Source organism: Terrapene carolina, unplaced genomic scaffold (genome assembly GCF_002925995.2).
Source record: "Terrapene carolina triunguis isolate 2854851 unplaced genomic scaffold, T_m_triunguis-2.0 Scaffold85, whole genome shotgun sequence".
Classification (NCBI taxonomy): Eukaryota; Metazoa; Chordata; order Testudines; family Emydidae; genus Terrapene; species Terrapene triunguis.
Window position 1 is genome coordinate 48822361 of NW_020664436.1, and position 25802 is coordinate 48848162.

General features: G+C 42.6%; 1 protein-coding gene across 1 annotated transcript; it reads left to right on the forward strand.

Annotated features, from left to right (window-relative positions):
- Positions 1 to 2563: 2563 nt before the first annotated feature.
- PERP (p53 apoptosis effector related to PMP22) lies at positions 2564 to 22258 on the forward strand. The gene is made up of 3 exons (XM_024207613.2): positions 2564 to 2774; positions 21602 to 21745; positions 22038 to 22258. Exons 1-3 carry the CDS (start codon positions 2564 to 2566, stop codon positions 22250 to 22252), a joined length of 570 nt encoding a protein of 189 aa, XP_024063381.1. The 3' UTR covers positions 22253 to 22258.
- Positions 22259 to 25802: the final 3544 nt, after the last annotated feature.

Sequence of the window (25802 nt, forward strand, 5' to 3'; positions counted from 1 at the left end):
GTGTCAAAGAAGAAAAAGTGGACTGTGCATTATCCAAACATTCCATCAGCTATACGCCCAGTACCCCACGGAGAAGGACTGCTGGTTCCTGATGCACCAGAATCATTCTCACTTGAGTCAGACGAGGAAGAGGATGAAACTTCTGGTCCTGAACCATCAATGTCACAGGACCCACATTTTCTCCCATCCTCCTCCTCTGAACCACACCTCATAACACAAGGTGAACTGAATGACCTTGTCAGGGATTTGGAACTACCCAAGAGTAAGGCAGAGCTGTTGGGCTCTAGACTACAGCAGTGGAATCTCCTGGCAGGTGATGTTAGGGTTTCCATGTTCTGTGACCGTCAAAAGGATCTTGTCCCATTCTTCTTTGTGGAAGGTGATCTTGTAGCCTGCAACAACATCGATGGTGTGATGGCAGCCCTCAACATCGTTCACGATCCAGATGAGTGGAGACTGTTCATTGATTCATCGAAGACGAGTCTTAAAGCTGTTTTACTGCATAATGGCAATGTTTTGCCATCAATTCCAGTTGGTCATGCAGTCCATATGAAGGAAACCTATGACAACATGAAACAACTTTTGAGGTGCATAAACTATGACCAACATCAGTGGCAGCTTTGTGGCGATTTGAAGGTTGTTGCTCTCTTGCTTGGTCTGCAGACTGGATACACAAAGTACTGCTGTTTTCTCTGCGAATGGGATAGTCGTGCAAGAGATTCCCACTACATCAAGAAAGATTGGCCACTCCGACAGTCATTGGAGCCTGGGAGGAAAAGTGTTCAGCATCCACCACTTGTTGAATCAAGGAAGATTTTGTTACCACCCTTACACATCAAGCTGGGTCTGATGAAGAACTTTGTCAAGGCCATTGACAAAACACAAGCAGCTTTCAAGTACCTCCGTGGAAAATTTCCAAGGTTAAGTGAAGCTAAGATAAAGGAAGGTGTCTTTGTTGGTCCTCAGATTCGTGAACTTCTTCGAGATGATGCATTTGACCATGCACTGCGTGGCAAGGAAAAGACGGCATGGAAAGCCTTCCAGTTAGTGGCAATAAATTTTCTCGGAAACAACAAGGCAGACAACTACAGGTTGTTGGTGGAAAACCTCCTCAAGGCATACAAAAGCCTTGGTTGCAACATGTCACTAAAGATACATTTTTTGCACTCTCACCTAGATTTTTTTCCACCGAACTGCGGAGCAGTGAGCGACGAGCACGGCAAGCGATTTCACCAGGACATTGCAACAATGGAGAAACGCTATCAGGGCAAATGGAGCCCATCAATGCTTGCAGACTATTGCTGGACAGTGACAAGAGATGCTCCATTTAATGAATACAAGAGACAAGCCAAGAAGCGCCGAGTAGACACTGAATAGGACTAAACTATGTACAGAATAGTTTTTTGCCTTTTGTTTCATAATACATTTTATTTATATAACCTTTTTGCTGATTTTTAAAGTGTTACATAAACAGGACAGGTGAAATATTATCATGTAAAGCAACCATAAACACATGAAAAGACCTAGGTTTACAATTTATGATTAAAACTCTACTATCTACACAATATACATAGACATAAAATGTAAAAACTTAAATATCTTAGAAACAGTAGCCAATCAGTTGTTTTAATTGTCATATTTGAATTCAGCACATCAAAATACATAATAAATAGCACATTTTATCTCTGAAGCAGACGACTTCTCAAAAATTGTAGACCAGTGTTACCACTAGTGCGAATGGAGTAATCTGTTTTAGTAGCATTTTACATTCGGGCAGTGGAGAATTAGGCCCAAATATTGTACTGTGCCTGCTGAGAATATTCATAGAGCATAGTCAAATCAAACCTATTTTCTCCCCATAGAAACATGCACTGCTCCTCAATACTTCCAAGCCATGCCCTATTATAACTGTCAAATTTCAGCTGTTTATTTTTGCCATAGCTCTTCTAAGAAAGAGTCAGAAATTTTCTTCACTGTCCTAACTTAGTAATGGCTGAGGAAACACGCTTAAAATATTTGCCCTTGGAGCAGAGGCCCAGCATGGAACATTTCAGCCTTAAAGGGGAAAGTTTCAGGCAACTATGACAAAAGAGCTTACAGTGCAAATTGTTTTTTAGCTTTTAGTGTAATTGTGCTGCCTGCACTCACTCTAGTGCAAAAGCATCTTGTTTAACCCAAGTTGCTCCTTAGTGGGAAGTGACAGCCAGGAAAGGGTTAAAAGCCCCAGGCCAGGGAGTGTAATGGTGCCTGATGTGTTTACGAATCAGCAGAGAGGAAAGAGGAGCCAGACAGATGAGCCAGCCCAGCCCTGCAACTTCAGTGCAGCTCAGCAGGTTTCTGGTGCCACCGCTACAGCTCTTAGTCATTGGAATTTAGGTGGAGCTCCCCCCTTCAGTGTCAGTTCCAATTGAAAAGCTGCTCTCATTCACACATTCATACATATACACACACTCTTCAGGAGCCTTCATAAAACACCTTTGTCCCAGGCTGCTGAGTCAGTAGCAGAAAAAACTCATCAGTTTGTGCACCTGGCTTCTAGAGAAGCCACTGACCATTCCACAAGATGGTGGCGTATGGCCTTGACTACACAAGGTGCAGATGGATCTTGCCTCTGATGTTAGGCATAGCGGTCATCTTTGGCCTTATTGCGCTGGCCGGCAAGGGCTGGCTGGAGTCGGAGACGTTGCCCTATCAGCATCAAGCCTCGTTATGGGAAAGCTGTACAAAGTTCAACGATGAGCCTGAATGGACATGCAACTCCCTGATGGACTATGGTAAGTGACTGCAATGGGGGTGGCAGCCCCTAGTGAGTCTAGGTCACGTGACTGAGCTTACCCCACTCAACTCATGTCTCATCAGTTTGGTGGGATAAAATAGGGCTCACCATTCAAATACATGGAGCATTTTTTGGAGAAAGAGTGGAACAAGGGTGATCTTTTTAGGAAAAAAAGAGGGATGATTGCTGTTTTCATAGGGCTAGAGGTTATGTATGTTCATGGTACAAAGACACACATGGAAACATAGTGCAGGGAACATTTGAATCATGTGAGATTGATTTCTTTAGAAATAACTACAATCTCTGCTTTCCAGAAGTGAATAATTATTGCAGGCCAAGTCCATAAAGCAATAAATAGCAAGCTGTATGGGTAAACTTGGGTTTAACAAGACGGATCATCCTTCACTGGCAAGGAACTGTTGGGATGTAAAAAAGGAGCTATGAAGCAGAGATGTCCACAATAAATATCAGCTTGCAGAACGAGCCTCTAAAATTATATCAGGGAGCACACCACACTGCTTGTGACGTGGTTATGAAACAAAATGTTGAAAGGAGAAAGTGTTTTTTTCTTTGAGAAGGGTCTGAATTAAGGTTTTCCTAGTTGGAGGAATTTTGATAAAAGTTTGGACTCTGATGATGATGAAGTCCAAATAGATAATGTTAATTCAAGTCATAAGGGCACTTTGGCTAATTGCCTAGTTCTCAACTGTATTGCAGCTTGTATACTTATTTAAGCCTGTGTAAAGTGTGTGTATAAATACTACCAAATCAGACTAGTAGTATGTTACGCTCACCTTATACGTATAAATGTCTGTGCGAGGTGCATGGCCGTAGAGACACAGACCGTTAGTGTCCATTTGGTTCAGCCTTCCAAAACTGCCATGAAAATGTACCATCCGTGCACAAATTGTGCTTGCTGGCCCTGCTCTGCATTGACTGATAGTAATGAAAAGATAATGGTGATTTATTCACTAGTCAGAAAGAAGTTATTCACTCTGGGCTAGTGGGATTTTTCAAGCATGTTTGCTATTTGCTCTATTTGGGGACTGTTTCTACCCCTGGTGCCCTTTGGGTATCCTTCCCCTCCCCAATCCCACATTAATGTTATATTAATCAGTTCCACAATGGTATTGTTTCTCCCTAGGTGCCAGGGATGTGATCCACAAAGGTACTTAGGCACCTAGCCCACAGACTCAGGAATCTATGTCCCTTTTTTAGGTACCGCTATGAGCCACAAAACTCCCACTGCTGCCCAATCCTGTAGGTGCCTAAATTCACTCGGCGCCCATGTTTTTTCCTCTGAATGTGTGCACTGCTGCCTGACTGTAGGTGAGCGGGTGCCTATCTGCTGCCTGAGCATGCGCACTTTGGCAGCACTGTAGGCGTCTGGACACCTTTCTCCCAGAGTGATTCACAGAAGAACGTCAACAAGATGACTACAAGAAATATAGGCAACAAGATGGCTAAGTTGTGTGCCTGATCTGGTAGGTGGCCTCTGATCACACCTGTCAGATCCAGCCCCTCAGGTGAGTTCACACAAAGCAGTTGGGGGGAAAGGAGGCAGCCCTCCCTAATAACCCTTTAGCTCAGTGGTTAAGGAACACACCTAGGATGTTTCTCCCGACCCAGGAGGGGGTAGCAGGGATTTGAATAGGGATCTGTCATCTCTTTCAGGTCAGTGGCCTAGTAGACACTAGGCTATGAAATATTTTGATGTGGGGCTCCCTCAGTCTCTGCTCTCAAAGTTACAGAGGGTCTTGTGGTATATACTTCTGTTAGTCTTAAAGGTGCCACAGGACCCTCTGTTGCTTTTTACAGATTCAGACTAACACGGCTACCCCTCTGATACCTCTCAGGGTATGTCTACACTACGGGATTAATCCGAATTTAGATAATTCGAATTTGGGAAACAGGTTGTATAAATTCGATTGTGCGCGGCCACACTAAGCACATTAATTCGGTTTTTAACCACATTAATTCGGTGGTGTGCGGCCACACTACCCCATTAATTTAACCACATTAATTCGGTGGTGTGCGGCCACACTAACCCGAATTAACAAAATCGATTTTGGCGCTACTCCGCTCGTCGAGGTGGAGTACAGAAATCGATTTTAAGTGCCCTTTAATTCGAATTAACTGGCTCTGTAGTGTGGACGGGTGAAGGGTTAATTCGGATTAACGCAGCTAAATCCGAATTAAAGTCGTAGTGTAGACCAGGCCTCAAAGTTGTTCCACTTTAATTAAGCAAGTGAATAATTATATATTAATTGGGCCAGTAAAAGATTTAGAATGACTCTACTATAGCCTAGTTATTAAAGCACTTGCCGGGGGGATGGCTGAGCCCTATTCAAATCCCTTCTCCCCTTCAAGTGGAGGGGGGACTGAAACCAGGGACCTCCTGCATCCTGGGTGAGTACCTATCCAGTAAGCTAAAGGTTGTAAGGCAGGTCCTCCCCCAGCCAATTTGCTTTGGGCCTGGCCTACATTTAGGCAGCTGAATGCCTATCTTCCCCCAGTTTGTGGATCACTAGCAGAGCTAGGCGCCTCCCTGCAGCTGGACTTGGGCGCCTTTCTCCAAGAGACGGGCACAGCTTAGCACACCCCTTCTGGTTGGCATCTCCATTGGCTAGTGTAGGCAGCTCCCTGCCTTTGTGGATCACTGTCTAAGGCACTTATATTTCCCCATTCATTGTACAGAGAGCCCAGGTGCCTTATTCAGGCTTTGTGGATTGTGGTGCTGTTCCTGTGATTTTTCTAGGCACCTAAAAGTTCAGCTCAGCATTGCAACGCCCAAATTCCTTTGTGGATCTGGACCCATGTCCCTCGCAGACAAAGGGTTGGAATTTAGGGTCCAGGCTGGCCCTGGGCTTTTCATGATGGTCTTTCTTCCCTGCTTTTGTATTTTTCTCAGACAAATGCATTGGAGTTCTATAGCACCTTCCAACCGAGGATCTCAAGTCAGTTAAAAAACATCTGTGAATCCTCAAAACACAATAGGCAAATATGATCTCCTATTTATAGATGGGGAAACTGAAGCACAGGAAGGTGACTGTCCACATTTTAAAAAATGTTTACTAATTTTGGGTGTCCAACTTTACACTCCCATTGACTTCATCTGTTGCTCTGCATGCTCAGTGTCTCTGAAAACTAGTCCATAGGTGCATCAAGTGGGGCACCCCAGATTAATGGACACTTTTGAAAATTTGGGACTAAATGAATTGCCTAAGGTTGCACAGGAAGTCTTTGGCAAAATTTGGATACTGAATTCAGAATTCCTGGCTGCTCTTAATCCTGGGTTTTAATCACAAGCTCATGCTTCCGCCCTCTGTACTGGGACATGCTTTGGATCTGGAGAGAATGGGCAAACTGAGCCCTTTGGATTAAGTTAATGCCATTTCTTATTGACCAGCTCTGAGCTGGAAATCAAAACTGCCTTCCACTGATCCTTTTTGGCTAGAGTGGGAATGCTGATTTTTGGCTCCATAGCCCTCTACCTGAATGCATCATGGTAGGTTTCCTGTACCTGTGATAAACTCCTGCTATTGGTGTAGACTGAAAACTAAAGCAAAAGGTGCACCTATGATCAGGTTTTTAATAAAAGATGCATTTTATTTGTGTGTTTCCTTTTATCTACACTAATACAAAAATGTTAAGGTGGACAAGTGTCCAATATCACAAACCATATCACAAGTATGATTACATTTCCCCTATTCATAAGCATGGAGACATGAAGCAAGACAATATAGCTAGAAGGGGGCAGAAGTGATTTGACATTTTTTGTGAGTGAACTCCTTGTTTCTTCCCTATTCCCCTCCTATTGGCTTGATTTCCAGCTTCTCTGCCCCACCCATAATTTAGTGCAGGCCCAAAAGCTGGCACAACAATTTTTTATTTTCTTGACTCTTGGCTATATGAGCTCTCCAGAACAAGGTATGCCTCTGAAAGCCTTAGCCAAAGCCTTTTAAATATTTAATATATTGTGCTGCAGGCTTTTGACATGTTTGAACATGCTTGTTGCCTGTTGCTAGAAAATGATTGCTCCTGTTTTGCTAAGTTGAATGTGGTGTACAATAAGATGAAATAATCTTTAATACATGCAATCTTTCTATCTTCTCATATTATGCCTGATTCTGCAGTCCTTTGGCATGCAGAACTTACATAAATTTCAATGAAAAATGCCATGCATAGGACAACCGCAGGTTTAAGTCCTTCAGATTTAGTGTGAAATGTTAGGCTTATTTGCAGATCTTGAAAAATCCACACAGTGCTTGTGCACATGCCAAGTGGAATTTCAATATTTGCAGTGACTTGCAAATACCATCCAGTACTAGATTCTAGTCATTACACAGAGCAGGGGTCGGCAACCTTCGGCACGTGACCCATCAGGAACTGCTGGCGGACTGTGAGACATTTTGTTTACGTTGCCTGTCCGCAGGCACGGCGCTCCGCAGCTCCCAGTGGCTGCGGATCGCCGTTCCCTGCCAATGGGAGATGCGGGAAGTGGCGGCCAGCACATCACCTATCTCCTGCCTAAGCCCCAGCAATTCACAAATCAGGAGGGATAGATGTTGGGCTGCCTAAGTCACGTGTGAAGCCCGAGTCTGTAGGCATGCTCAGAGGTCACCTACCAGATCAGGCCCCTCAAGAATGGGGATGGAGGGCGGCAAAGAATGACCTCCCTTATACCTGTAGCCAGGGGTGAAAGTAGGCTGGTATGGTGTACCGGTAAGAAGCCGGTACCGGCCGTACGCAGCCGATGTTAAAGTGCTGGTGCAGCAGCGTTTTAACATAGTTGCCCCTTTTGCCCCCCCGGGCTGCTGATGGGGAGGGCAAAAGGGGCAACTTCCCCGAGGCCAGCGATTTAAAAGGGCCCGGGGCTCCCGGCCGCCACCGCTACCTGCCACAGCCCTGTGTCCATTTGGGAAGAAGGAATTTGAACAAGGACCTGTCATCTCCCTCAGGTGAGTGCCCTAATCACTAGGCTATGGAATACTTTGACATGCCTCCCCCCAATCTCTCCTATTGAACATGTTCAACTTTAAACAACTGACTAATTACATATTAATTGGGCCCATGAAAGAGTTAGAACATCTCTATAACCTGATGCGTGGGGCACTCACCTGGGAAATGGCAAATCCTTTCTTCCTTTCAGGAGGAAGGGGAACTTGAACAGAAGGTCTCCCACAACCTGGGTGAGTACCCCCTGGATAATGGTAGTAAGGGAGGTCATCCATTCCCCTGGCCATTTTGTTTTAGGCTCTGTTTGCAACTAAGGTGGCTGAACACCTATCTTCACCCAGTTCACGGATCACCACCAGAGCTAAGTGCCTTTCCACAGTCCGGACTTCGGTGCTTATCTCCAAAAGATTGGTGGGACTTTTCTCACCCCCCTCTGGTCGGCTTCTCCCATTGGCTAGCTCCATCTCCACATCTCACCACGGTGCATGAGCAGCCAGAATCTGATTCCAAATTAACACACAGGAGACTTCATTTCTACTTAGTTCAATAAATCACCATGAGCAGAACATTATAGGGCTTTTCATATTGCCAGATTGAGGGAACAGCCTTTCTCAGCACTGAGTGGCATGAGAACCAGGTTTTCTATGTCAGTGGAGTACATTGACCACAGCATATATTGTGTACTACTTTGAAGGAGTATGGTTGAAATAAAACTGTAACAAAGAGCAACGTATTTGAAACAGATAGTCTTGAGCCATAAAGTTATTATCCAGATCTGAATCTAAACTTTCCCTACATTCCAGGATGTTCATATATATGGCTTTGGTTCAAGCCAACCTCTGAACCTAGGTACGACAATGTGGAGCTACTGCTCCTTTAGTGACTCCACTGCCAACATACAAGGCCTGTTAATACCAGTCGAATTTTTGTATCAATAAGAATAAATGCTATTTGCAGCACAGAGGTCAATTTTAGTAGATCATGTATTTATATGAAACAACACAACGGGATAATTCAGCAGCTTTCTTTGTACAACATCTCTTTCTCTTAGTAAGTTAGGGACTGTCTTCTTGTTACATGTTTGTACAATGCCTAGTATGATGATGCCCTGATCCATGATCCCTAAGTACTACAGTAATACAAATAATAATAATGTGTGCAAAATTCTCCACTTTCATCCTCCTTGCAAATCTCTCGCAGAATCTTTATTGAATTGTTCTGTTCTAGAGACACAAGAGGAGGGTGAGCTAATATCTTTTATTAGACAAACTTGCATTAGTGAGAGAGACAAGCTTTTGAGCTACACAGAGCTTTGCTTCAGGTCACTCTCTAATATCCTGGGACCGACCCAGCTACAACAACACTGCATACATGTTCTAGTCTAGTTATTTCCATGATCGTCACCACAGTAGTAAGTGGAAACCTACTAACATTCATGAATTAATCCTCTCAGTCCGTCTGCGAGGTAGGGTAGCATTAGTACCTCTATTTTATGGGGGACCTGTGGCAGAGTGATTGTGTCTTGGCCAGATTTACAGAGGGATTCTGTGGTAGAGCTGGAAATGGAATCCCCATCTGAGCCCCAGTCCACTTGCTTAATCACAGGACAACCCTCCCGCCCCTTATTTGCAGGGCAAATTGAAGATAAGAACTTTGTCCTGTCCATACTACAGCCAAAACCTGAAACAAACAAATTTAGTGTGGTTTTTTAGGTAGTTCAATTGCCGAGTGGACAGGTTCTTAGCCACACACTACTTTCCAAATCATCTCTCAAAAAAGCGTTACGTTATTTAAGGTCAAGCCTTGATACAAAACATGCACAGAATTTACTATTCACACAGTAGTTAGACTTTTAAATGCTAGAAAAAAATGGGCTCCTAGTTAAATGTAATAGTTACAATACTGAAAATGTTTCAGTTATATTGTTCTTAAGGAACTCTGATGAGAAGGGAAGAAAAGAACAGACATGACTTGATTTTCCTCTTGCTTACAGGAGTAACTCCACTGGAGTAAGTGAGAGGGGAATCAGGCCCACGGGATGGCAGTTCATATTCCTCATTTGCAATTACTGATATACTTTTTTTTATCATTTCACAGTTCACCCTTTTATACAATTATTGCCAGGTGCATTTCATCAGAACCTTTGCTAAATAAGTTATTTCCTTAGTTGGGTAACTAACTTTACAAAGAGCCTCTCAAATCACTTCCCTAATAATTACAGTCAAATTGGCTAAAACAGTGCTGATGGTGTGAGATGCTGAGGGCTCTCAGCTACCATATGAAAATAGAGGCAGTTGAGGACAATCAAGACCTTGCAGAGATCCCAGCACTTTGCAGGCTCAGACAATGAACTCTCTTAAGCATGCACCATTCAGTGACTTTTCCTAACCTTTCACACAGGAGGTAACTGCTGAGGATTTATGAATGGATGTGGGTAAAAACGGTACTGCATTGTCGTTTTTCTTTAGTTGGGTCATCTCTTCAGAGAATCTGACAGGATGGAGTGATGATGATTCCTCCATAGTAAGAGCTGGATATAAGTCCCATTATAAGGTTGACTTCGAATGACTTTGGGAGGGTAAACAAGCAAACAAGAAAATCTCTCAGGCTATGTCTACACTACAGACCTTACAGTGGAACAACTGCACTGCTGTAAGGTCTCCCGTGTAGCCGCTCAATGCCGATGGGAGAGAGCGCTCCTGTTGGCATAGCACTCTCCACACTGGTGCTTTTGTCGGTGAAACTTATGTAGGTCAGAGGGCTGATTTTTCACACCCCTGACCAACAACAGTTATACTGACAGCAGTGCTAGTGTAGACATGGTCTCATGCTTTCACATTTTTCATGGCAAGTCTTGTTGACAGCTGGTATCTATTCTGAACAATTTTGAACAAGATTGAAGGAGAATATTATAGTGTTTCTAAGCTCCTCCTGGGAACTTTTGCAAAGTGTCTTTAGAAAGTTCTTGATCAGTCAAAAATCCCAATGGTTTCAAATTAGTCAGCTTTGACTGAGTAAGAACTGCAGGATTTAGCCCAATGATGCTAAAGGAAGAGAACTTGGACCACAGCTAGACATTTACTAGAGGAGGAATGACTTTACATTATCATGGTAAAGAAGGTCCAAGCTGATCTGGAAACTCTCATACCATTTAATGCCCTGGATTTAAAATCAGTTTGAGGGGAGTTAGGACGGTGTGTGTGTGGGGGAGGGGATATGACTCTTTGAGGCATGCTATACGGGTGAAAGCATTAATATGTGCAGACATATATATGTGATACATATATGTGTTGCAAATAACATTTAATTTTGATCTAAGTGCTGCTTGATGATAACTGTAGGGCCAGATTCGTATGCCTTTACTGACACTGAATAGAGCCTTCCTCCACAAGCAATTCCACTGAAGTCTCTGGAGCTAGCTACAGAGGAAGCTGCTATCCAATCAGAGTATTATGCAGTGCTTTTCACCAATATATTGCAAAGAAGGTCAGCATCAATTATCCCCATTTTACAGTAGGTGAAACTGAGGCACAGAGCAGCAAAGTGACTTGCCCAAAGTCACCAAAAGGCCAGAGACAGGAATAGAACTGTTAGCCTCCTAAAACCAAGTCCACTGCTTTGTCTACTAGACCTTGATGCATCTATATTGAGTAAAAATATCAGAATCTGGCCCTAAATATACAACTATAACATAGACTCTTTCTGTAATCCGCAATCACGTGTTAATCAACTTATCAACAGCCAATAACAGTGCAGCAACAAAAATTGTTAATATCGCCTTCTTGTTCAGTCACAGGGAGAAGAAATGAGCAAACAGCATCATGTCTCTCCCTGTAGGCTTTTTTGTTTCTTGGGTGGGAAGGATTTAGTTTCTATCAGAAAGTTAGCTCCAAATTCACAGCCACTCCCTACCCAGGGAAACTCCTTCACTGCAATTAAGGCTAGCCACAGCAAGGTTGCTGAACACAGTTTGCTCATATTCTGCTGCAAACTATAGACTAAGAGTTATCTGATTGAAAATTCTTGATTTTGGAAATGAGATGTAAATCCGTTGTGCTTCAGCCAGATATAAGAGTGCGAGCAAGCTTTGGGAAAAGGATACACTGCTATTTTGCTTAATAGTCATTGTTTGTAAGGCTGAGTTATAAAAGAAGAAGATCCCTTTTAAACTGTAGGTTATTTTAATCAACTCATCTTTAATCCTTGACAAGGTTTTCTGTCCAAATAGTAGTACCAGCTAGAAAACAGATATAACATTCTACATTGGGATTAATTGACATATTTAGTCAATAAATTGGCTTATTAGTATGTTACACATTTTTTCCAAAACCCACTAGTTAAAATTTAGCTCAAAATAGACGGAACGAGACAAATCATGTATCAAACCGAGCATCAAAACATGTAAAATTAAGGTCTGATCCTGAGGATGCCCATAATTCCTGTTGAAATTGTTGTGAACTGTGGGTATTCAGTGCCTTTCTCCTGATCAAGCCAATTCTGAGGCATTGGCATGCACATTACTTTTAATACCTAACTCACTCCTCTGCTGCTCCCTTTGATGATTCTTCTACACCCGTGTACTAGCACTAAGCATCAGCACTAAGCATCAGGGAGGATCTCTCATTAGCACAAAGCTTTGTTGGACTCCCTTCTAAATCAAGCTCCTACATGTCAAGTGTGTTTATGCCGAGGAGAATAGCTGAAACTGAACCACTCCCTCTAGATGGTGGGGGGGAAAAACCCTGACCAAACAAAAAATTCTTCAAGTTGAAATGTTTCCTAAACTGAACTGCTTCCCTCAAAAGGAGGAGGGTCTTTAGGCATGTCAAAACTGTGGACTCTGGATTTTTTAACAAATATGTTGATGAGTGTGTAGATGATGCTGTCTGGATATAGAAAGATGATGAGAAGGTGAAGGTCTGTTTGCTTTTAATGAGAAACAGTCTGTTTTGAGTTTGAGAAGTCCCTGATTACCAGCAGTTAGGCCATGTCTGCAGTACCACTTATGTTGGCAAAACTTATATTGCTCAGGGGTGTGAAAAAAACACCTTCCTGAGAGACACAAGTTACAGTGACAGAAGCGCCGGTGTGGACAGCGCTTTGTTGGCTGTCTCGTCCCCTCACCTCATTGGGATAGTTAAGTGGCTGTCACCCCCACTCGCTAATTTGATGGCTTTGTTTACCTCTTAGGTAAATGTATTTCTATTGTCTCTCCTTGCTCAGTTTACATGGAAGACACATTCGAGCAAGTGGAATCACACTCCTTGATCTAGGGTGGGGTCCCTCAAGCCTTACCTGCCAAACACATTTTAAGAACATAGTTCCAGCACATTTATAGTTTTTCATATATCACCTGTACATACACCAGGCAACAATATTAATGACCAGCATGTAACCAGTTAGCATATGATACCTTACATCTGTTAGATACAGATTATGACAACAATGAGTTGGAGTACACTCCGCTGCTCAGGCCAGCTGAGACTCACTGCTAGATTCCCTTGCCCTCTGACATTGGGATGCTCTTAGGATCAAAGTATTATTCCATTTTCAGTGCAGGTTTGGCATTTCATATCATCTTCCATTTTTTTAAATTAAAGTTACCCTTGTTTAACACAGCTGTGTCACTCACCACAATGTCACACAGGAACTGCAGAGGTTGTTGACTGAACAACTCCTATTAAAATGCTAATTTGATGATAATATAAATAATTGCTGAGATGTATGAACAGCTGACAATACATTTATTTTTCTTTTAAATGCTGGTTATGTCTTCAGCTTCAGGGCAGAAGGAATTAAAAGTTGAGGAATTGTGCTCTTATTAATCAGACAAGGAGATAGATATCGGAGCTGTTCATGATTTCATCCTGATGAGTCAGGCCTAGGGTACTTGGTAGTTCACATGAAGTGGAGTACCCATGCCATGAATTAATACAGAGAGGGGATGGAATGGTGTGGATGGGAATACTTGTACACAATGTGGGCTAGTACACAAGAAACGGAATCTTTGGTTTGTTTTGTACAAGGCAATTAGGTTATGAGGTGTATTTTCAATGTGTTGTAGCCCTTGTGTTATCACAGAAAATTTGGAAAACAAACATGTAAAAAAAAAATTCACAGTGAGTTTCAAGGTTTTGAATATAAGACATCACTGGGCAGACATTACCCCAAATTAAATTTACATCCTTTTGTGTAGAAAACAGCCCTTCAATTGTATGTAAAACTGGAATACATGAGGAGGTAAGTCAGGAAAATCAGAAAGCAACATTCCTAGTAGCTCTGAATCCCTAATAAAAGTCTTAAATCTACATTTGACTGAAGACTTGCCTTATTAATGGAGATATCCCATCTCCTAGAACTGGAAGGGGCCTTGAAAGGTCATCAAGTCCAGCCCCCTGCCTTCACTAGTAGGACCAAGTTCTGATTTTGCCCCAGATCCCTAAGTGGCCCCCTCAAGGACTGAACTCACAACCCTGGGTTTAGCTGGCCAATGCTCAAACCACTGAGCTATCCCTCCCCCCATATTCTTATCAAAGAATACTCGGATTCTCAGTTACACTGTTGCTACAACATTTCCTTTGGATAGCCTAACCATCCACAAATCAAACAAATATAGCTAGAAGGACCATTCCTCACTGTGTTTATATGAAAATAAAGATTTGGGTTCTCTTCTACTTGTCCTAATACAAGGCCTTCCCCATTTCCAAAGACAAAAGCTTATAAACATTGCCAGTTGTAATGAGATTTTAAGACTGGAAAGTATATAGTTTCCTGGCATTTAATAATTATCATACACATTCTTTGATTTGGTGGTAGAGAGAAACAAGAAGGAACCAGCAGACATGCCATTCAAATGATGATGATATCATTTTAGAATGCTGGTGTACATTGGAAAATGCCAATTCACCAAAACTTTTTGCAGGAAAGGATCAGTTTAGACAAATTTCCACTTTTGAAAAAAGTTTCAAAATATTCAATTTCAAACTTTTCTAAATGAATTTTTTTTCATTTTTTGTTTGAAAATTCATTTTGTTTCAAAATTTACATTGCTTTATAGTAAAATACACATATATTGCATATATAAAAGTCAAAATTGAAACAACACATTTCGATCAACCCATTCCAAAATTTTTCTTGGATTTTCAGTTGGTGACAATCTGAGATTTTGATTTTTTGTCCTGATTTACAATGGAAAAACTCAAAATTTTGAAAATTCTCACAGTACAGGAAAATCATTTCCTATCCAGCTCTAGTATTTAGGGATTCTCTGAGATAAATGTCTGTTTTTTTTCCCTCTGCTGACCACCTTTAAACATACACAAAAAATTACTCTGCAGTTCTCTCAGCTGCTTGATTGATCTCAGGCAAATAGTTGTGTGTTTTTATGGACTTAGCTTGACATCCTGAAAGCTAAGTAAACAGTTGCTCTCTCTGTGTTTTGTCTAGTTTCAGTTTTAAATGGGCTGGACTAGAACCTGTGACCTCTCTGTCTCATGTATACTGAGTCTGTGACCTGACTGGATTCCACATTTCCATGAAATGCGTTAGCATTCGCATAGATGTTTATACTTTACCTGCGTGTTAAAGCAAAACATAAAAACACAGTGGATAATAAATAATGTGAGAAACTTAGGACCAATTTCTGCCCTCATTTACACTAGTGCAACCTCATCATTTTCAACCCCACTAAATTGTGGCGTTACATGTGAGATGGATTTGGCCCAATGAGTTTTAAACTAGATTGAGCCTTTGCTCTGTGTCTTCTGCAAGGCGCCCAGGGAGTCAAAATTCTTTCTTTACTCCCTCTTTTTTCAGAGGGAAATAACTTTTATTGGTTATTTTCCCATACCATCCTTGCCTACCTGCTCATGGCCCACCCCTCAGGCTCCAGCCGCAATGCAGGAAGCACTAAAGTGACTGTGCAGGGGGCCATGTGGTTTTACTGCCTGTTACTCCCCTGTGTTGTTACTTAAAGCCAAATAGCAATTGCTTCACTAGATCAGACCCACGGTCCATCTAATCCAATATCCCATCTCTGCCAGTGGCCAGTGCCAGGTGCCTCAGAAAAAGGCGTAAGAAACCCATAGTAGGCAAATACAGGATATTTGGACCCCATCTTAGGTATCCTCCTGCTCTCTAATAGGTAGAGATTGGCTTAAGGCCTGAAGCACAAGTTTTAATATCCCTTCTAAAATTGTTGTTATAATTAATTATTATAACTCTTGATATTCTTTATCCAAAATATTCAATTCCTTTTTGAATCTTACTAAGTTCTTGACCCCTGTGACTTCCTGTGGCAGTGAATTAATCACACAGTTTGTGAACAAGTTTTTCCTTTTATCAATTTTGAATTTCCCACCTTTAAATTTCATTGTTCTTGTTATGAAGAACAGAAGAACAGAAAGAGAGACAGAGATAGAGAGAGTTATGAGAGAGAACAGAAGATCCTGATCTACCTTTTCTAAACCTTGCATCATTGTAATATACCTTTATCGTGTGCTCTCTTGTTCATCTCCTTTCTGAGGAAAACATCCCAGTGTTTTCAATCTCCTTTCATAGGAGAGTTTTTTCCATTCCCTCAGTCATTCTTGTTACTCTTTTTGGAATCCCCACCAGTTCTGCAATATCCTCTAACAGACAGGGGGGCCAGTGTTGCACACAGCATTCTGAAGGATTTATATCAAGGCATTATAATCTTCTCTGTATTATTCTCTTGTTCATTCCTTATGCCCCCTAGCATGTTCGTTTTTCTGACTGCAGCTGCATGTTGATCAGAGATCTTCACTGAGCTGTTGACAGTGACATCCAGGTCCCTGTCACAATCTGGCCCCAGGTTAATCTAAATCATCATGACCCTATTGAAACACAAAATTAGGATATATATCAAAATTGTTAATAGAGTTAATTAACAAAAAGTCTGTTCTTAGACTAAATCTCTGATGTAGCATTCTGCAGCTTAGATTTAGTTTGAGCACAGCATCTTAAAGTCTTTACATCTTCAAAACTGAATCTTTAAAATCTTGATTTAAAAATTTCCTCTGCTAAAGAAGATGGAGTTAGAAATCTGCAATGGTTATGTGACTAAGCAATGCATAAGATGTAAGAATCCTGCAGTGAACACGTTTGTTCTTGCCATATAGCCAACTCCCTTAAGGCAGGGAGTATGCCAGTCTCTCCCAATGTACCTTCCTACAGAGTCATGGCATTTGCAATACTACTGGGAGAAAAAACTGGTTAGTGGCATAAAGAGGTGGGGAGCAGGGTGGATGAGAGAGTCCCACCCCCACCCAGCCAAATGGCAGGGGCCCCTCAGGGCACTTCATAGAATCATAGATTATTAGGGTTGGAAGGGACCTCAGGAGATCATCTAGTCCAACCCCCTGCTCAAAGCAGGATCAATCCCCAACTAAATCCCCAAATGACCCCCTCAAGGATTGAACTCACAACCCTGGGTTTAGCAGGCCAATGCTCAAACCACTGAGCTGGTTCAGCTGGCACTAGGAGTGGGAAGGGAGAAAAAAGTTTTATAATGGGGGGGGGGGGAAATTAGTGAAATGTAATGAATAGAAATGGAACACGAGTCATAAAGCAATGGGTGATGGTCACAACCTTCATGAACTGTTGAGAGAAAGGGAGATAGACCAGAGGATTGGGTCAGAATTCCTCCCCCCTCGCTATGCTTGGTTTGGAAGCTGAGTGAGGAGAATGGCTCACTGCCATCTCCACATGCTCCCAGTCACCAGCGTTGCTGGGGATAGGTTTGGCCCACTATGCAAGTGAGAGCCACTTAAAAACCCAAAGGGCCATTACACCATCTGGAGCTTGCTGAAGAACAGCAACGCAGTGGCAACATCCCCCTCACCTGGCCATAAACTGACAGACTTCCTATGCTGGGTGAGATGACGTAGAGCTGGCGTACCCTAAGGCAGGGGTGGGCAAACTTTTTGGCCCGAGGGCCACATCGGGGTTGCGCAACTGTATGGAGAGCTGGGTAGGGAAGGCTGTGCCTCCCCAAACAGCCTGGCCCCCGCCCCCTATCTGCCCCCTCCCACTTCCTGCCCCCTGCTCCCCTCAGAACCCCCAACCCATCCAACCCCCCCTGCTCCTCGTCCCCTGACCGCCCCCCCTCCCAGGACCCCCGCCCCCTATCCAACCCCCCTGCTCCCTATCCCCTGACTGCCCCGATCCCTATCCACACCCCCGCCCTCTGACAGCCTCCCCGGGACTCCCACCCCCTATCCAACCACCCTCTGCTCCTCGTCCCCTGACTACCCCCTCCTGGGACCCTCCTCCCCTAACTGCCCCCTGGGATCCACCCCCTTGTCCAACCCCCCCCCGCTCCCCACCCCCTGACAGGCCCCCCAGGACTCCCACTCTCAACCCTCCCTGTTCCCCATTCCCTGACCGCCCCTCCAGAACCTCCACCCCATCCAACTGCCCCCTCTTCCCTGACTGCCCCCTAGGACGCCCCGCTCCCTTACCCAACCCCCCCGCTCCGCACCCCCTTACCATCAGCAGGAGCTCGCAGCCGTGACACCCAGCCAGTCAGCTGCGCCCCCCACGCTGCCCAGTGGGAGCGGCGGGCCAGAGTGCGGCCCGCGCGGCGGCGTGGCTGCAGGGGGGGACAGCCGGGGAGGGGCCAGGGACTAGGCTTCCCGGCCGGGAGCTCAGGGGCCGGGCAAGACGGTCCCACGGGCCGTAGTTTGCCCATGTCTGCCCTAAGGTATGTAAAGCTCAGTATGTCTACAGTGCAATCAAACACCCATGGCTGGTTCATGTCAGCTGACTAAGGCTCACAGGGCAGGGGCTAAGGGGCTGTTTATTTGCGGTGTAGACATTTGAGCTGTGGCTGGAGGTTGGGCTATGGGACCCTTCCCTCTCGTGGGGTCCTAGAACCTCGGTCCCTTGGTCTGAGCCCCATGACGCCAAGTCAGCAGAGACAGGCCAGCCATGGGTGATTAATTGCAGAGTAGACATGTCCTTAGGGATTCCCTCATGCTGGGGAGAATCCTTAGCTACCTGGTTAAAGCAGCTTTACAGCCTTTTTGCTGCTGAATTAGTTCTATTGCTGGTACAGTTCCTGGTGTTAGTTAATTATTATATCACCTCAGAAATAGCTGCATTGATTGAGATTTTATAAATTTAAATTCAAAAGTTTGCATTAATGCAACCTTCTGGGTGCACATTTGACTGCCACAGGAATCATTGTTAACTCTACCACATTGCACATCCTGTAGGTTATATGGCATACTCTAATAAAAGATAATGTAGCAAGATTTAAAAAGTAAAGCGGAAATACTTGCTGCAAGAAACACAGGTAACTGTGTTATGGGAACCTTAACTTCTGCATATCCTTGTACTGTGTGATTCTTAAACTGCATCATCTTATATTGCATTAACAGGGTTGCATGTAATTTGTTTGCTTCTTTTAAGGGGAAAAAAGAATGCAGCCCATATGAGCACAGGTCCATTTCTTGTACTCTAGTGCTGCTTTTATGTAGTGTGCACTCCTTTCATTGTGCCAATATTACAGATGCATTTCAAGAAGTGAACACATAATAAAGTAGTCAGTGTCATATTGAACAGAACATCACAGGAAAGAAGAAAAAAACTCAAGATAATCAGAGAACATCTGGGACTTGCTATCCAGTTGAACAAGGAAGCCAAGGATTGGCCTTGATTTTCCCTAATAACATAAGAATGGCCATACTGGGACAAACCAAAGGTCCATCTAGCCCAGTATCGTGTCTTCTGACAGTGGCCAATGCCAGGGCCCCAGAGGGAATGAACAGAACAGGTAATCATCAAGTGATCCATCCCCTGTCGCCCAGTCCCACCTTCTGGCAAACAGAGGCTAGGGACACCATCCCTGCCCATTCTGGCTAATAGCCATTGATGGACCTATCCTCCATGAATTTATCTACTTCTTTTTTTGAACCCTGTTATATTCTTGGCCTTCACAACATCCTCTGGCAAAGAGTTCCACAGATTGACTGTGTGTTGTGTGAAGAAATACTTCCTTTTGTTTGTTTTAAACCTGCTGTCTATTAATTTCATTTGGTGACCCCCAGGTTCTTGTGTTATGAGCAGGAGTAAATAACACTTCCTTATTTACTTTCTCCACACCAGTCATGATTTTATAGACTTCAATCATATCACCCCTAAGTCGTCTCTTTTCCAAGCTGAAAAGTCCCAGTCTTATGAATCTCACCTCATACGGAAGGTGTTCCATACCCCTAATCATTGTTGTTGCCTTTTTCTGAACCTTTTCCAATTCCAATATATCATTTTTGAGATGGGGCGAACACATCTGCACACAGTATTCAAGATGTGGACGTACCATGGATTCATATAGAGGCAATATGATATTTTCTGTCTTATTATCTATTCCTTTCTTAATGATGCCCAACATTCTGTTTGCTTTTTTGACCACCGCTGCACATTGAGTGGATGTTTTCAGAGAACTAACCACAATGACTCCAAGATCTCTTTCTTCAGTGGTGACAGCTAATTTAGACCCCATCATTTTATATGTATAGTTGGGATTATGTTTTCCAATGTGCATTTCTTTGCATTTATCAACACTGCATTTCATCTGCCATTTTGTTGCCCAGTCACCCAGTTCTGTGAGATCCCTTTGTAGCTCTTTGTGGTCTGCTTTGGACTTAACAATCTTGAGTAGTTTTGTATCAGCTGCAACTGTATTCGCTTCCCCAACCAAGGCTCACTGAGCCCAAAGATCATCTCACCTCTCATGTATTTCAAACATCTTGAGCTCTGGAGGCCTTAGTGCATTCTGGAGTGCAAAGTGTAAGGGCCTGGGAGATCTGAAATCATCTTGACATCTAATGATCATTGTTTGCATTTGTGTGGTGCTTTATAGATTTAGTGTGGGCTCAAGTGGTTGAGGAGCACAAGTCCCAGCGAAAGTCAATGAGTCACTTAGGTTCTTTTGAAAATCTTACCACTAGAGCAAGAATCTCTGTACTGATCTGGGACATGTAGCTATAAATAAACATATGACATGACAGAGATTGAATTTAAGATCCAACTGGATCTTATGTGCGGTAGGACAAATTCTCTGGTCCTTATTCATCCAAACACCTATTAATTTTAGTGAGAACTCACCTGAGTTAGGACCTATGGCTCTGGCTACAGGTTATTTCTATAATCACCAATGTTGCTTACTGAAAGTGAAGCAGTCATTACTATGCTAAAAGACCTGGTGGATGAGCCAGAGGAACAGACATACATGAAAGGTACCCTCCACATGCAAATCTTAGGGTCATGATCTATCCTGATTGTTTGTGTCTGATGTATATATTTGCCAAATAATGCCAAACGTTTATGTTCACATACCAGCATGGTATGCTAATATAGACAGTTTTTTAAAATGGAAGATTTTAAGTTGCCTTTGAGGAAGAGCCTCCTCTTCATTTGATGCCTATGCATAAAACCCATTGGTGCCATGATAGACATATACAACAGAGCCATGACTGTCATTTGCTGAACAAATGGCCTGCATTAGTGAAATAAGATAAGGTTGTTATCTGGGTATTCTTACATTCTGCTTTTTCTGCCTCAGTGCTTAATACTTAATATTGAAATTCCTTGACATTCCAATAACATACTGTTCAGAATTAATGTTTGTTTAAACATCATACATTGTGCATTAACTCTCTGCTGGATCAGAACCACTTTGTACGTTCTAAACCAGTCAAAGGAGAGTAGGTGGCTATGTTCTCTCCTTGAGAGTTTACGGTCTTCTCACATTTGTCTGAAATGAAAACACTTCATTTTTAAGGCAGGCATGAATCTAACTTAATGCGTTGTTGCCTTCATAATATGTTTTCTTTCTGATTTCAGCCTGGGGGAGAGCTGCTGCTGCCACATTCCTTGTTGGCTACATCATTCTGGTCATTTGTTTTGCCCTGGCCATCATAGCATTCGCCATTGATACACTTCGGTTCAACTTCATACGAGGAATTGGAGGCTTGCTCTTTGTTGCTGGTAAGACTGTGTATGAGGAAAAAGTTGCCTTTTAAAATGGTACCTGTTGTAAAATTGATACATGCCTTATTTGACTCTTCAAACAAAGGAGCCTATGCCCAGTTCTATAGCCACTCGGCACTTGGAAATGTCAATTAAAATCAATGGAAAGTCCATCCAAGTAGTAAATCCTCAAACCTCTAAAACAAAAGTGGAGGTGGCTAGAGGTAACATCAAGGCAGAAACTTTAATGGATACCAGTTTAATCACTCATTCTGACTTTTTGTTGTTGTCGTCTTTTCTCTTTCTTCAGCTGTGTTCTCGATCATGGCCCTGGTCATTTATCCAGTGAAGTTCACAAATGAAATTGACATGGAAGGAGTCAATATGTTCAGCTGGGCCTATGGCTTTGCTTGGACCACCACCATTATGGAAATAGGCCTGGGGTTCTTCTTCTGCTGCCTCCCGAATTATGAAGATGAGATCCTGGGCAACGTCAAGCCCACATATTTTTATACTTCCCCATAAATAAGAGAAACAACAGGAGAGGTGCCTTACTGTTGTTTTGATATTTAGATTCCAGAGATACATACAGACTCTCTTATTTTTACAGAGTATTATGACCAGGAATTAGTAGAAAGGCTTGGAAACTTTTTTATGCAAGTAGAAATATAGTGTTGGAGTTATAGAATAGAAGATCTAAATTGTTCTGAATTTTCCTCTTTGATGTGGGTTTGTTAGGGTTAATTATTCTACCATTTTGTATTGCTCCATTACTTCCCACTAGTAGGGGGGTTGGGTGGTTCTGGTATTGGTGTTTCAAGCATTTGTGTTTTTATTTAAGTTCAAACAAGCCTTTTAATTCATCAGGGAATCAGTTATGGGGCCATACAACACAAACCCTGGTTCCCTGAGGCCAAGCAGCTCAGGAAAACCAGATACCATGATATGTGGTATAGTTTAACCTGAAAACTGATATTTGGTTGCGTACAAAACCTGCCTACCCACTTTGTGCCACCATTGCCAATAATTCAGTCACCACTTTGTAACTTTGTTTCCTCTTTTATTCATAAAAAATATAGCACTTAGAGTCAGAGACGAGATAGAGAAAACTACTTCCTTGTTTTTAACAGGCCATTTTCATTTCTCTCAATGCTTTTGTTGCATAGTTTAGTTGCTAAATTGTCAAAGGTGACCCAGAATAAGAAGAAAAATAAACTGTCTTCAAATACCACTAAACATAGACTAGTATTATCACTGTGTAGTGTGCGCTGCAATCCAAGCAGTCTTAGAAATCCTGGGTGAGATTCTGGGCTGCTACTTAGCGGAGTAGCACAGGATTAGCACACTGCGGGAGGGGGACAAAAGTGGCTTTAAGACATCCTTTCACCCTTCAGATTCTGGGCTGTTCTGAGGGCTGGAGAGACCCCTGCTGTAACGTAGAGAGTCCTGAGGAACTGTTTAAGTTATGTCAGCCTCACCAGGTTGCCTTATGGGCAGCAGCACTGTCCAAACCTCCATAGACTTATGTGCTGTGGCTCCACCCATGACCCGCCTCCCCATCCTTGGCACGGGGCCTATGCCAACGCCTCAGGAGTCCTTGAAGGACAGCCTGCTTCTGTCTTCTTCAGTTCCTGCACCATTGGAATTCTTCCCCCACCAAATCTAGGGCTTTTAGAGCCCCTTTATGCCATTCCAGCCCTTTTACCTGGTATCAGAGGGCAAGAGCTGGCATGGGAATTTCACCTCTATTTACTCCTATGGCCCTCATCCCTATAGTATCCAATTGTCTCTATACTATTGAACTGCTGGAATTTGAATTTAGAGTTATTAAACAAGTTAAAACAAAATCCCTTTCTTATTGGGCTCTTTCATTTAGATCTATTACTTTCTGAGTTGAAAGTGTGTGTGTGTGTGTGTGTGTGTGTGACGCATATATAAAATGCACACACACAAATACACTCTCACACAACCTCCCACCATAAGACTTGTAAAACAAGACACAACCACATTTTATAAAACATTTTCAGATATATTTCACATTCCACAACACTAAAAATATGTGAAAAGTAATGAAGTTTGCTTGCTGTTTTCTGTGTTATATATCCTGGTTTTGTAATATTCCATTTTTTGCTTTAGGTGAAAAAATTATAGACCAAATCCTATTATCCTTATCAAACAAGAACTCTCATTGAAGTCATTATATCATTTTCTAAGATGAATATTACCTTGTAATAAATTTGCCTCTCTCTTTATATACTGCAGATGATTAAAACTGCCACACTGAGTATTCCACACTATAAAATATGAGATGCAGGAAGGAAACCTTGTCTTCCTTGATAAAAGTCTTGGACAATTAGAAAAAGTTAAGCTAAACAACCAGATTCTTATATTGCACTAGTTTTGCAGCAGTGTAACTCCATTTACTGCTCTGAAGTTACGCCTAACTTAGACCGATAAAAGTGACAGGAGAATCACATCCAGAGCATATATATAAACCCTTGAGAATGGTTAGACAGAAGAGTTTTGTAATTAATTATTATGGTTCTTCCTGGCCAAAAAATTTAGAAAATATTTTGTATAAAAAAGTGACAGTGTGCAATTGATGCACATGCAGTTCATCTGTTTAGGAATAAGCTGTTGCAGATATTTTCATGATGCTAACCATACTCAATAAATGATGGTCATCTGTGTCTTGTTTCAAACATGGTGATTGTATTTAATTCTATTTGGGGATAGGAAGGAAAGGGAGCGATAAAATACCTCAAACTACACTCCATTGCCGTAGAATTTTGAAGCAAGTGGAGGGTGGGAAAGTAACTTTCAAATGTATTATTTAATATTAATAGGACTTCTATTATTCTTCATTTATATTCTGGTAGCACAATAATTCATGGCCAACATGCACAGGAAGACACTGAACCTGCCCAGGAGAGCCTACAAATTATGAAGAACTACAGCATATAATGGTTAGGGTAGAGAGATACAATTATCATATGTACAATGTTATATACTTTCTTATTAAATGCACATCAACTGTTGAGGTGAACACCACAGTTTGTTGATGAGAAGGAGAAGTATTGACAGAGGCAGTTTCAAGGCTAATATTTACAATGAAGAACAATGAATTTTGATGTTCACCAAACTATGAAGTCGAAATGGGCCTGATCCTTTATTTCCACTCCCGAAAACTTCTGATGAGACTTCTGATGAGCCAACAGACTTCTGATGAGCCAATCCATCTAGGGAGCAAAAGGAGAATCTGGCCAATAATTTGTTCACTTTTAATAGTTTGTAGTTTTCGGGGTGCAAGGGGAGGTGCTTAAAATACAGGTGGCGGGGATACATTCCCCTCAAAGGAATTGTGTAAGAGATCATGTGGGACTGAGGCCCTTGAAATCTGAACAGAGTCTTAGATTTTTGGCAAACAAGGTTTCATTGCCCATGGACTCTGGCTCTGGCCCCCTATTCAACACTCTGGACTGATCAACTTGGAGATGTAAGAAACATGAGATCAAACAAGAGACAAAAAGAGTCAACAGGTCAGCAGTGATTGATTTTGCTTTTCATTGAATAAAGCCTTCTAGGTACAGATTAACTTTATCTAGCTCAATATTTATCATCATTGCACTTGGCATTACATGGGAGCTGCAAGCACCTTGAAGCATATCCTGACTATTTCTCTCCTTTTACTGTAGCTTCTGTATACATTTCTTTTGAACGCTTGCTTTAACGTGTGCTGACACAGGGCCTGGCTACACTTGCAGATGTAGAGTGCTTTGAGTTAAACCCGCCTTCGTAGAGCGCAGTAGGGAAAGTGCTGCAGTCTGTCCACACTGACAGCTTCAAGCGCACTGGTATGGCCACATCTGTGGCACTTGCAGTGGCCTTGGGAGTGGTGCATTATGGGCAGCTATCCCAGCATGCAAGTGGCTGCAACATGCTTTTCAAATGGGGGTGGGGTGGGGTGGAGTGTGACAGGGAGTGTATTGTGTGCATGTGGGGGGAGAGAGAGTGGGTTTTGGGGGGGGCTAGGAGCATGTCAGCATGCTGTCTTGTAAGTTCAGACAGCAGCAGA